This window comes from Macaca nemestrina, chromosome 9 (assembly GCF_043159975.1).
Source record: "Macaca nemestrina isolate mMacNem1 chromosome 9, mMacNem.hap1, whole genome shotgun sequence".
NCBI lineage: Eukaryota > Metazoa > Chordata > Mammalia > Primates > Cercopithecidae > Macaca > Macaca nemestrina.
Window position 1 is genome coordinate 142,996,534 of NC_092133.1, and position 14,083 is coordinate 143,010,616.

The 14,083-nt window shown below is 48.9% G+C and overlaps 1 protein-coding gene across 2 annotated transcripts in view; it reads left to right on the forward strand.

Moving 5' to 3' along the window:
- LOC105490808 (adenosine deaminase RNA specific B2 (inactive)) overlaps positions 1-14,083 on the forward strand; it is a 525,558-nt gene that overhangs the window by 442,826 nt on the left and 68,649 nt on the right. For both annotated transcript variants that reach the window (XM_071070547.1, XM_011756712.2), the window contains exon 4: positions 11,568-11,682. In XM_071070547.1, the coding sequence (XP_070926648.1) occupies positions 11,568-11,682 (115 nt within the window). The remainder of the gene's footprint in view (positions 1-11,567; positions 11,683-14,083) is intronic.

A 14,083-nucleotide genomic window follows, 5' to 3' on the forward strand; every position in this document is an offset into this window, starting at 1 on the left:
GGTGGACCAGACCATGAGGGTCTCTAAGGCCCACCTTCCCCTCCCACTTAAGGACTGGAGTTGGATACCACAGATGTGCTGAGTTCTTTATCTTGAGGATTTACAGTGTATGGTTGGATTTGTTTTCTAAGACCGTCTGGGAATCCACCTCAAAAGAGCATGAGATAGTGTCCATGAAGATAGGCTGCCGCAGCTCAGATTCAGACCTGAAACAACCCCATTTCTGCCTCAACTACTTGCTTGCTTTAGACCTTTGGCCGACCTACCAAATCTCCCTAAACCTCTTTTGCTGCTGTTATAAAATGGGACAGTTCTTCACACAGTTGTTGGGTGGATTAAATAATGTGTTAACAGTTCCCAGCAGGGATCTCAGTCGAGAGCCATGCAGGGTGCTGCCCATGCTGTGGGTGGAGGCAGCCATTGGTAGCAACAGCTATAGTGCAACAGTTTGACCTTCCTAGCCCTGAGAGCATCCTCATAATCCAGCTTACATCTAGGGTGCTTGAAGCAAAGCAAAACAACCAACTGCTGACCCTACCATGGCTGAGATGTGCCCTCGGTGCCAGGCCCTGGATCACTGTCCTCACCAGGACATGTGGCCCCTCACACAGCTGCAGACCCAGCCCTGTCACCCTGCTGGTCAGGGTCGCTCAAAGGACATCCATGTGCCTGGGTGACGTCTGAACTTCACGCGGGAGCAATCTCTGCCTGTTTCTTGTGCTGATGTATCCCTGGCAGGTATAATTGTGCTTGACCCTGAGAAGCACAATTCATAAATATTTGATGAATTAACAGATGAACTCCTTGGCCTGGAATCAAGACCCTACACTCTCCTGTAGTGAGTGGCCCTTTCAGTTTAATTTCTCATAACTACGTTGCACAAATTCTTACTCAGGCCAGGCTGATCTACTCTTTGTTCTTATCACAGAAACAAATGTTTCCACCTCTGAACTGCTTTAGGCTACGGCTTCTCCTACGTTTTTATGGTCATTTAATCCCTGACAATTTAGATTATGTGATTCCTTCAAAGACCAGAAAGAAACTCTCTTCCAGGGAGCCTTCCCTGACTACCCCACTCCCAGTGCCTACCCAGAAGTGGCCTCTTCCTCCTGCAAGTATCTGTACAGGTCCAGTAAGCCACATGAAGGACACAGGCCATAGGCTGTCTACACTGGTTATTCTCATGATGGACAACACTCCACCTTTTATAAGCCATGTAAAGGACACAGGCCATAGGCTGTCTACACTGGTTATTCTCATGATGGACAACACTCCACCTTTTATAAGCCACGTGAAGGACACAGGCCATAGGCTGTCTACACTGGTTATTCTCATGATGGACAACACTCTACCTTTTATAAGCCACGTGAAGGACACAGGCCATAGGCTGTCTACACTGGTTATTCTCATGATGGACAACACTCCACCTTTTATAAGCCACATGAAGGACACAGGCCATAGGCTGTCTACACTGGTTATTCTCATGATGGACAACACTCCACCTTTTATAAGCCACATAAAGGACACAGGCCATAGGCTGTCTACAGAAGTCATTCTCGTGATCCAGCACTCCCCAATGAACCACATGGAGGGCATGTGCCATAGGCTGTCTACACTAGTTATTCTCATGATGGACAACACTCCACCAATGAGCCACCTACAGGACACGTATCCTACAGGTGGCTCACTGTGGAGTATCCTAAGCTGTGCACCTACAGATGGCTCACTGTAGGACACGTATCCTAAGCTGTGCACACTACCATTAATTCACAGGATTGTTAACAAAGATAGAGATCATTGCAGCCCCTTAACCATAAAGTGGTTTATGAGTATTAATTGAAAAAATGCACCTAAAGCATTTAGAAAGTGTCTGGCAAGTAACACGATGTCAATGACCTTAGCTAGAACTCCTATTAACCAATAGAAATTTAGTAGAAACAATAACCACCTGTCCACAAGGTCTGTGGTATATTGCACAGGTGTGACATGTACAGGAGAAAGAAAGACAAGCATACGAATTATGCCAGGAAAGACACAGCTTCAAAGTGCTGTAGGACACCAAGGGTTCCCATGCTGGGAAGCCTTTAAAAAGGAGCTGGCATTTGACCTCCATAGAGAAACACAGGTTTGTCTACCTTCTATGATGCAAGTTCAAGTGGACAGAATTAGGAAGTACATGGTTTTTGAGCAGCCTAGGAGCCTCTGTAGAGCTTCTGACGTAAGCACTGAATTGAAAGATACGACAGAAAGGTGTGGATTGGTCATAATACACAATGAGATAACTCAGTCCTCCGGGTTATGGGCACCCTCTTCCCTTATTTTAGAAAGGGACCATGCAGTATAACTTGGCCCATGTTCTCAAAACTCTAAATCTGAATGCATTTATCCATCCTAGGAGATGAAATGAACCCCTTGCAGGCCCATGAGCATATTCTGTAATTTGCATGCATAAAACTAATCAGGCACAAGCTTATTTTTGAGCACTTTAGCTGCTTCTCCTGTAAACCAAGTGCCAGGTGGGGAAGAAAATCACATTATTGCAAAGTCTGATTAGTTGGGTTTGCAGTAACCAAAGTTGACTGTATATATTATATCCCAAGTGATTAAAACATTAAAAATCCCTAGTGTTAAAGAAGTATGTCTCCCTATATGAATTCTGAGCTGCTATCTAGCTTCTAACATCCTATGTCATCAATGACAATGTCATTTACATACAGTAATTCAACTATGGAAAACTACATAGAGCTGCAATCATGTATGTGATTTAATTAAAAACCAATCACTTAAAATACCTGTGGTGCAGTAGACACAGTTCTGTGGAGAGACCCAGAAAGGGTTTCATTGGGGAAATGGAAGGATGCAGTGCAAAAAAGCAAGATCTGTGTTGAAAGTCATGTTGGTTATCAGTAAGATGGGTTTGTGTGGACAAGCACAGAAATATTTCAGGTCTCTGAGCACCATGTAAACACCAAGGTGGTCCCAAAAGGATGGGGAGGGGAAGAAGATCTGCAGTGAGTAAATGGGACCCCAACACAACCCATTCTAACCCCACTTCCCGGAGAAAGAGATTAATTACTCAGACAGTGAGGTTATCACTGGAGCTGAGCTATGCCAACCTATGGGGACCCCAGCCAGGAGGTGAGACTTGCTGAAGCCGTCATGGGAAATCATGCTGGTTAAATATCAAAGAGAGAAAATTTAACCAGCTCACTACAAATCTTTCTACATTTTAATTAGTTAACCACCCAAAGTAAGGAAAGTTTTTTAAATTTTTGCTTTTCTCTTTTTACATTTACCTTTATAAAATGTTAGTTGAAAAATATGCTGCATATAAGTGTCAAGCACCCCTCAATTTAAAACTTAAAGAATAAAGAGAAAAGGATTATAGAGGAGGAGATGAGGTTGGCTTTTTAAAAGGAAAAAAAAAAGTTCTCATGGAAATTTCCTGGGCTTAGGAGTGTAGCAAGAGCAGTCACCCAGGAATCTAGTGCCATGTCCTCTCCATGTGACCCTGCAGTCCCTGAGGGGCAGGATGCTGGGTCATTCTGGGGCGACAGTCTCTGTGCACCCCTCAGTGCTACTCCTGAGCCCTGCTGGCACCATGCTGAGAAATCATGCAAATTATCTTTTACCAAGGCTGGACTTGCATGAGAGCTGGACCAATTCTCAGAAACAAGTGCTGGAGCTATCCAATCCACGTCTTTCCACTGGACCAGGATCGACCAGCACAAAGCATATGAGCGCATGGTGCTTTGCCTGGGCCTCCTATTGCATATCTGAATCCACAAACCACCAATACACAGAAATCTAGCATTCCATAGTTGAGACCCTAATAATGGCTACTTTCATAACAAAAATATTTTCTACTGGCCAGCAGAACAGTGAGGAGGAGCTAATCCCTGAGGCCTGGGGATCCCCCAGCACATGCTCAAGACCTGCCTCCAGGCCTGAAGAGCACCTAAATGGAGATGAGGTCATCATCTGGACCTACCGAACATGTGACATCAGCAATAGACCAGCTCATCATGGATCCACCACACATGTCAAATCAATCATGAGTTATGGTGCAGAGACTTTTGCTATTTATAAGTTGTAAGACTTTATGCACTATTTGCATAAGTCTTCAATTCGATTGCCACGTTTTCTTTGTCTTTTTCTCATGGATTTCTCTCCTGTGTGACTCAGAGTTAATAATGTTGTTGCTGTAACCCACAGCCCCAAAGCCAGTGGCGCACTATAAATAAGCTGTGCAGTGCTCGGCTTGTAGCTAACTCCTTCACCCTGGCCCCAACCCTCTCGTGGCTCCATCCTGGGGTTCTCTGAATCCAGCTTGTAAGGAGGGAAGAGGGAAACAAGGGATTGATGAAAAGGAGGAAAAGAGCCTCAGAGGTGAACACAGCATCACTTAGGAATTTCAGGATCCACACCTAAAAATGGCAAACACAATTTCCTCCAGCATTCAACAGGCAGCCCTGGTCACACAGCCCTCCTCCATGCTGGAAGCAAGGAGATGTTGTCATGTGTCGAGGAAGGAGAGGGACAGTCCACACCTGCATGTCCACATGTTTCTGGATAAAGTCTATGAGGGGCAGAGAGCAAGTGGTGCCTGCCCCTAAGGTGTACCCACCAGGCTAATGCATGACACGGGTTCAGAAAGGGAGCTGCTCAGGTGACATCATGTTTTGTTCGATGGAACTAATGTTCATGTCCCCCGAAATTCATATGTTGGAGCCCTAATTCCCAGTGTGGCTGTATTTGGAGATGGGTCCTCTAAGGAAGTAGTTCAGGTTAAGTGAGGCCGTGAGTGGGGCCCTGATCTGATGGGATTAGTGTCCTTGTAAGAGGTGACACCAGAGAGTGAGCTCACTCACTCTGAGCCAAAGAGGTGACGCTGCCACAGACATTCAGCTGAGAACATCCTGTCCCTGACCTCCCCCAAATTCATGTCCTTCTTGCATGGCAAATGCACTCATCCCATCCCAACAGCCCCAGAAGTCTTAACTCATTCCAGCATCAACGCTAAGCTGTGAAGTCCAGAGCTTCAACAAAACATCACCTGAATCAGGAATGGATGGGACTCATGGTGCGATTCGCCCACCCTGAAGCTGAGCTCTCCTCTCCAGCCGTGAACCACGGAACCCAAACAGGTTCCATGTTCCCAAAATACAACAGTGAGCCAGGCATGGAGTAGACGTCCCTCTCCAAGAGAGAGAAAGGGGCAACAGGGAAAGGGTGGCAGGGCCCAAGCAAGTCCAAAACCCTAAGGAAGTACTTCAGGCAAAATGAGGTAATGGAGTTGAGGCAGCTAATCCAGTGGATTAGTGTCCTTATTAAAGATGACTCCACGGGCCGGAGACGGTGGCTCATACCTGTAATCGCAGCGCTTTGGGAGGCCAAGGCAGGAGGATTGCTTGAGCCCAGGAGTTTGAGACCAGCCTGAGCAACATAGTGAGACTCTACCTCTATAAAATATTGAAAAATTAGCCACGTATGGCACCCTGTGCCTGTGGTCCCAACTACTTGGGAGGCTGAGCTAAGAGGATTACTTGGGCTCAGGAAGTTGAGGCTGCAGTGAGCTATGATCACATCACTGTGCTACAGCCTGAGCAACAGAGTGAGACCGTGTCTCAAATACACACAAACGAACAAACAAATAATGCCACGGAGTCTGGTCCTGCTCAATCTTCATGCATACACAAAGGAGAGGTCATGTAGCACATGACAAGATAGCGACACCCACAGGCCAAGAGAAAAAGCCTCAGAAGGAAACTGGCCTGGCCAACACCTTGATATTGAACTTCCAGCTTCAGAACTGTAAGAACGTTAATTTCCGTTGCTTAAGCTGCCCAGTCTATGGTATTCTTTTACGGCAGCCCCAGCAGATGAAGACAGTGTGATAAGGTTGAGGAAAAAATGCTGATAATAACTGGTTGAAAAAAATAATAACCAACTTTTTTCTGAAATTTTTACTTGTTAGACAGTTTATCCCTGAGAGTTGCACTTATCCATACACACAGTCATTCATCCGAGAGGTACACCACTGTTGATGACAGCCGTGATCACTCACAGTGCTATGGCAGGACCATGAAAATGCAAAACGCATCCAAGCCATGCTCCCAGCCACAGATGCAGCACTGCATGGGAGTCACATCATAAAACATGAACTGTTAGGTAATCGTGCAGGAAAAAACATGAATCGGCCCCTACATGAATGTTGCTGGAGTTCTAAAGGCAGTGGATTACAGATGAGGGAGAGGACCTCCAAACAGGGGAACAGGAAACCTTTTGGTCCTAGGAAGGAGTTTTGGAGACTGAGGCAGGGCAGGACATAATGGATTGAGAAACAGGCTATGCCATTTAAAAAAAAGAACGAAATCATGTTCTTTGCAGCTACAGAACGTAGTCCTAAACGAATTAACAGAAACAGAAAGTCAAATACCGCATGTTCTCACGAGTGGGAGCTAAACATGGGAGTACTCCCAGATATCAAGATGGGAAGAGCAGACACTGGAGAATACTGGGGGGAGGGAGGGAAGGGGATGAGAAACTAACTACCAAGTACTGTGCTCACTACCGGAGTCACCCGTACACCAAACCTCAGCATCACTCAAACCTGCACATGTACCCACTGAACCCAAAATATAAGTTGAAATTTTAAAAAGGAAAAAAGGACCAGGTGTGGTGGCTCACCGCTGTAATCCCAGCACTTTTGGGAGGCCAAGGTGGGAGGATCACCTGAGGTCAGGCATGCTAGACCAATCTGGCCAACACGGCAAAACCCCATCTCTACTAAAAAATACAAAATAAAATAAAATTAGCCAGGCACAGTGGCACGCACCTGTAGTCCCAGCTACTCAGGAGGCTGAGGCACTAGAATTCCTTCAACCTGGGAGGTGCAGGTTGCAGTGAGCTGAGATTGGGCCACTGAGGTCCAAACTGGGCAACAGAACTAAACTCTATCTCAAAAAAAAAAAAAAAAAGAAAGAAAGAAAGAAAAGAAAAGAAAAGAAAAAGAAAGAAAGGAAGAAACGGGCTGTGGAGTCGGAAATGTGTGGACCTGGGGAGAGGAAGTGCCATGTCCTTGAGGGTGCCATGGCCGCTGCCTGGAGTCATCCTGCAGGACTGAATGTGCACACGTGAGTGCCATGGCCTCCCGGTTGGCAGCTGTGCCTCCCACCTCCTCCAGCTGGGGTGGGTGGAACTGTCCAGCCAGCAATGTCTCCATTCAGCTCTGTCAGTTCAAGGCTGTCTCTACCAGCCAGGGGCTCTTGTCACTCTGGAAGAAGGCTGAGCATTGCTGTCCACCTGGCATCTGCTGGCCATGCAAGCCCTCCCCAGTGAGTCGAGGAGGCCTTCATCTGTGGAAATGCTGACACCCAAACCAAATGTGATTCATTCCACCCCAGCTGTTCCTCAAATGACCCCACAAGGGAGCAGCCGAGGCTCAGGCTGCTTGGTTCATAGTAGGAGCCTAGGGCAGGGGTGTAGGCCTGCAGGGTGTGGAGAGTGGGTGGCGAGGCTCCACCACGGGCCCCCCTCCGAGGGCCGCTGCCTTCTCAGGGTGCCGGCCACCTTCACCCGTGTTCTGTCCCAGCCGTGGCTGCTCGAACCTGCACCCAGAGGCAGAAAGGCCTGCAGCCATCCTTGAATTCAGATCCTGCTTGTCCTCAGAGCAATCTGGTCACCAGTTCAGTGCAAGGGTCAAGGTCAAGACGGCTGGGGTAATTCCCATCTCTGCCACCCCCTGCCGTGTGACTGGTTACGTTGCTTCAGTAGCTAAAAAGGATAATATTGGCACTTTCCTGGGCCGGTAATGCGCCTGCTCAGAATGAGTCCCTGCTGTCACTGTTTGTGTGTCTTCCCATCTCTAAGGGGACAGAGCACTCCCTCGGTTTCCACAGTGAAATCTATTTTTGCACGCACTGTTATGACTCATTGGTCTGGGACCATTCTGATGTCCTGTGCTGGAGCCCCTCAGGCAGACACAAAGTGACACAGAGAGTCCTCCTGTGCTGGACAAGCTATCACTTCTTAGACATTCGAAACTTCATCCTAAAAAAACCAACAAACAAACAAACAAAAAAAAACAAAGAAACAGCTACACACATCATTTGGAATAACTCCGGAGCACAGCGGGTGCTGGAATCAGATGGCTGGCACCATAACAGCTGTTTTAGAAGCAAAAGATGTAGTTCTGTCCTCGAATCAACATTAACACCCATGAATCACCCAGAATCGGATTCCAGAGCGGGAAACAACAGTGAACCCCGTGGGGCAGATGTGGACCCCAGGCTGCCACAGCCACCGCCCGGGCTGGGGAAGTGTCCCCATGCCTGGAGTCCAGGACGCCTGTGCAGTGAAGCTGATCCGTGCTGCCCTCGCCTGCCCATGTGCCGTGGGGCCGACCGGCGGGAGAGCAGCCTGCATTCTGTCACCTGAGAAAGGGAAGCTCTCCTACTCTTCCTTCAAGGTTCATCTCAGACATCAGCTTCAGACAAGGCTTTCTAGACCCTCTGCCCAGCGGGGAGCCCTTCAGTGCCCCGTCCCCTCTACCGGGCCGGTGAGGATGAGCACCCCAAGTCAAGGCCCAACGCCAGCCTCCCCATCTCCCAGACCTGCTGGCGCCTACAAGTCCCGGGCCTGGCAGAGGTCCCACCCATCACCTGGTCCCAGAGGCAGGGCTGCCCCGTCAACCCTGTGCCTGGATGCTTCCCCTGGGAGACGCAGGACGTCCTGGCAGGATGGGACTGGCGGTGCACGCCCTGCAGGAGCCTGTGGTGGGGCTGCCGATGTCACCTTCGCCCGCTTTCACGGTGCTCAGAAGCTGATTTCTCAAGGCCCGAGGTGATAGCTGAGGCCTCTTGGGGCTCCAGGGCTCTGTGGGCCTCTGTCCCCTGCATCTTCTTCTCCACCCCGGCTTAGAGCTCAGCGTGCAAGCTCGTGGGGGGCACAGGGAGGGGCCGGACGACCTCACAGCCAGGCCTGACCTTTAGAGTGGGCAGCGCCAGCCTTCTAGGCGAGAATCAAGGACTGTCATGAAGGCTCCCGCCTGCCAACCACCTTGTGGATGTCATTCATGGCTACTGTGTGTGATTTGGCCACCAAGGAAGACCAGGTTATCACAGGGGCCTGGTCCAGTGACTGGAGCCTGTAATCCCAGTGCTTTGGGAGGCTGAGGTGGGAGGATTGTTTGAGCCCAAAAGTTCAAGGTTGCAGAGAGCCGTGATGGTGCCGCTGCACTCCAGCCTGGGCAGCAGAGACAGACCCTGTCTCAAAGAAAAAGAAAAAAATTAAGAGTTATGCTCTCCCTTGACAACACGCATTGGAAGAGTAAACGAGGGTGCAGCAGGTTGAACAGTGGCCCCAGAAAGACACATCCAACCCTGTGACGGTGACTGAGAAAAAGTTCTCTGCAGATATCCTCAAGTTAAGGACTTCGAGATGGCCTCATCCTGGATTGACCAAGTGGGCCCTCAATCCAATGACAGTTGTCCCTACAAGAGGCAGAAGAGCAGACACAGACACAGAGGAGAAGGCCACATGGGGACAGAGGCGGAGACTGCAGTGATGCGGCCACCACCCAGGAACGCCAGGAGTCCTGGAACTGGGAGAGGCAGGAAGGAGGCTCCCCAGAGCCACAGGAGGGAGCATGGTCCCTGGACAGCTCAGTCTCAGATTTCTGCCTCCAGAGCTGTGGGAGGATGAATGCCTGCTGTTTAAAGACCCCCAGTTAAGGGTATTTTTCCAGCAGCTCCAGGACACAGCACATGGGGTGTCCAGGACACAGGTTTCCCTCTCTGGACCTGATTCCAGACATGAAAGACAGGACAGCCGGGAGCAGCCTCGGCCGGGAGCACCCAGGAAGACTCCAGGCGCACAGCAGTCCCTGAAAGGTCGGGGTCCCGTCTCCCTCTCAGGCCAGCATTGCGCCCCTCAGGGGAAGCCTAGCTCATCTGCCATCTGTCCTATGTGGGGCTTCCGTATGGATTCACGGCACAGTGGGAAAACGAGCTGACATCACCTACGGGCTACAGTGGCTCGGGGCCCTCAAACCCGGGGGTGAGCAGAGGAGACTGCACCGGGTCCTGCACTTCTGCCCTTTACTGCAGAAGAATTAAGAGGGAGAGGGGCTAGGTTGTTTTGTGGCAGGTTTTTCGCTTCTGGCAGGCAGGGCTGTTTTCACACAAACATGTTTTATTGCCTACAAGTGGGATTTTTAAACACTGTCTATCTTTCTTATCGTTATTAATCAGAGAGCTGTCCTTATCAGCAGCAACGCCTGCACAGCATCAGCGTCCGCACACGCCTGGTGGGAGTGTGGAAACTGGGCCCAAAGACTGCACAGTATCAACATCAGCACATGCCTGGTGGAAACGCGGAAACCCGGTCCATCAGAAAAAGGGACTGTTTCCTGCCTCATGGATGAGATGATGAATTGATTTTGCTGCTCAGAGGCTCGGGCAATGCCTGTGGTGACTGGGGGAGACGATGATAATGATGAAAATAATAAGAGTAACAGTCACAGCCGTCATCTCTGAGCACTTCCTACCAAGTGTGGGGCACTGCGCTGAGCACTTAAGATGCCGTATTACATTTAATCCTTACAAAAACACCATAAGTGGAAATGAAGATGATTCGCTTGTAAATTAGGAAATGGGCTCTGAAGTGTTAATGACTCACCCAGGCCCCTGTGTGGCAGAACTGAGGGTCCAACCAGGTTTCCCTACTCCAAGGCCTGCAACAGCTATGCCAGCCATACTGCCCCCAGTGAGAAGCTTGGGGTCCCACGTCAAGGAAAAGGCAGTGCTGCAGCCTTGGGCCCAGAGGAGCCGGGAAAAGGATGGCCACAGAGCCACACTCTGGCTGCCACATGCTACTGTGTGTGCTGCCTTTCCAGAGACCAGGAGTCGCCTTGTCACTCATCAAATTATGTTAAGGGGTGTGCAGGGGCACACGTGTATGTGTGTACATGTGTGTGCACATATGCACGTGTACCTCTGTGTGTGCATGTGTGTGCATATTCCTGTGTGCATGTGTGTCCTAGGTGCGTCGTGTGTTGCATGTGAATGTGTGCATCTGGTGCATGTGCAGGAAGGTGAGAAGAGGTTGTGGAGTGAGCCACAGCGCCAGCCATTTAGCCAGGAGAGCAGCCTGAGACTGCCGGCTGTGTAGACGCTGGCTCTGGAATACTCAGAAGACTGGTGGCCCCTCATCCCTGTAAAAATCCCCTCCTCCTCCCTGAAAGACTCCTCCAGCCGCTGCTCTGAGAGGCAGGGAGAGGGAAGTGGACACTGTTTCCATGGGGAGGTCGACAGAGCTCAGGGTTTCTGCTGAGAGCAACGCTGAGGTTAACCACTCATAAGCTACTCAATATGATTCTGAGTTTTGGGGGCACAGCCAGAGAGAGGCCACGTGTGGCCAGTGGGGGACAAGGCTGTGAGAAGGGGAGGAGAGCAGGCCCAAGTGTGGCCACATGGGGATGAGGCTAAGGATGGGGAGGACAGTGCCCATCATCCTTTGCGGCACCTGCTTAGCCCAACGTGGAGGCCTGTGCTTGTGTCTTTCAGGAATTCGCAGACTCCATATCCCAGCTGGTCACACAGAAGTTCCGCGAGGTGACGATGGACCTCACGCCCATGCACGCCCGCCACAAAGCTCTGGCAGGAATCGTCATGACCAAAGGTAGCCACCTCCTCTTTTCCTGTGGGCATTTTCATCTCTAAAGAAAGGAGCATTAGCATCTACCTGATCTTGGAGGCCAAAAGGCTCTCTCTTCCACACCAAGCTGTGGCAAAGAAAGACAAAATATTATAGGATACACAGAGATCAGTGGCCAGAGCGTATTAGCAGGAAAAGCCATCCTGACCATGGTGCTGTGATTAGGCTGCCAGGGCCCAGCTCTGCACAAACATCCCCCATCTCTGGGGGGCCTGGCCAGTCCCTTCCGGAGAACCCAAGTCTCCTGAGAGTCCTGAGTCCCTCTCGTTGGGGTGTAACCCACCCCGGAACGCTCTCGTTTCTGCCAAGATTCCCCATCCCAAACACCCAGGGAGTGAATTCCACTCTAAGAAATACGGGTGACCCAGCTGCGAGGGGCATGCTGACAGCCAAGGAGGCGGCATCTCCAGTCAGCCAGGATGGGGGAAAATGAATGAGGGCTAAATTTGATGAGTCAGCACTGTGGAAATAACAAGCCACCAACCCATTAATAACAAGCCAGCGGGTTATTTGAATTCAACCATTTCCATTTCCAAAGTTTTTCACAACTGTGTAATGACCTCCTTGTCACACTCATTACACTCTCACACACTTGAGAGTCGTTACTGTAAAATAGTAACTGACTTTTGGATTAAGTTTCACACACACGCTTGCTCTGCATGTGCCGGCAAAATCTAAGGCGGAAAAAGACCATCGACCTGACATACAAACATATTTATATTGAAAAATAAAGGACCAGATGACTGGCATGGTTCTCAACCATGCTGGGCCGGCAGGGTCCTCTCCAATCTTACTGGGTGTGGGAATATTGGAACCCAGCACCCAGTGCCATGTCTTGGCTGTGTAATCTTCCCAGTGTGGGCCTCCTGGTAAAATGAAAATGAAACTGCTTCCTCACAATGTAACTGGGTGAGATCTAGAATATGAGATGCTTTGAAAGGTAAAGTCGTTTTATAAATAGATCATGCAGTATATAAATATACCAGACCCGCCCTGACCACCAGCACCTGCCCCACCTTTGAGACACAGACTACATCTGCCTCTTTGTGGAATTAGGAATGTTCTAAATTGAGGGCTAAGAGTTCACCTCCACCAAGCTCATCCCTGCTGGAGGTGACCATTCCTTCATCCTCCAGCATGCAGCCATCAACTGGGCACCGCCATACACTGGGCACTGCTCTGTAGGCCCACGGGGCTGCAAGGAAGAGACACGGCCCCCACTCAGGGTACAGCAGTCTCACTAAGGGAGCAGTGAGTTTGGCAGGCCAAAAGCATCATCCTAGCACAGAATCCAGCCCCACCTGCGCAGAGCTCTGCGACTCATGGCCAGCCACTGAGCCTTGCTGGGACTCTGTTCTCTCACCTTTAAAAACAGGGATAACAGCAACACCTACCTGATCAGGTTATTTTGATGGCTAAATGTGTTCATGTATTTCTAGCTCTTAGAAAGTTACCTAGCCCATAGCAAGTACCATGTAAGTGTTAGTTAATTATTGGTAATGGCACTGTTTCATTTACAAATTATTTAGTCAGTGCCTGGCATACAAAGTTCTGGGGAAACAGCAGAGAACAAGAGACCAAACACTTACCCTTGTGGCTCTTATATTCCAGTGGGGAATGGTTCTTAAAGAATAATTTAAATCCAATATAAAAGAACTATAAAAGAACTATGTACACACAGAGTTGTTGGTCCATATAAACAAAACTTTGGTAAATTTTAAAATGTGGAGTGTTACAGAGATTTCTGCTACAGGTTTCTAAATAACTCAGTTTAAATTAGTGTCCTGGTCTGAAAGGAAAGGAGGGAGGGTTGGGGGAGGGAGTAGAAGCGGGAGGGGAGGGGAACCAGCCACCCTGGCTTCCTTATTGTGCAATGCACTTCCAGCCCCAGAAGCATAAGTCAGTATGACTTGGAAAGTAATTTTTTAGCATTTCTCGGCTCCAGAACTGTGATTGTCCAATATCTTTCCATCTTTCTGGGAAACAAATCTGGCAAGTTTTGGAAGCTACTCTCAAACTTCATGTGGAAAATAGTAATGTTTTACAGAGGCTTCTGGGGAAATGATACTTCTGAGTTGCCAGTGAATACAATGCTTTATGTGTAGGCAATTTATCTACATGAATTAAACTTATTATATGAAAATGAGACTTCACAAGGTAGAGCTTCACTAATTAGTGACTTCTGAATGCTGAAGAATAACTTGCTGAAATTTACTTTCCTATTGTAAAGAGATAAACATTGATTTTAAAAAATTAGAAATGTGCAAAATTACTAATACAAACATTTTTAGATACTCATTTACTTAAAGTTGATGTGCCATTTCATCTTAATTCTAGTTCAGTTATTCAAGCAAATGCCTAAGAA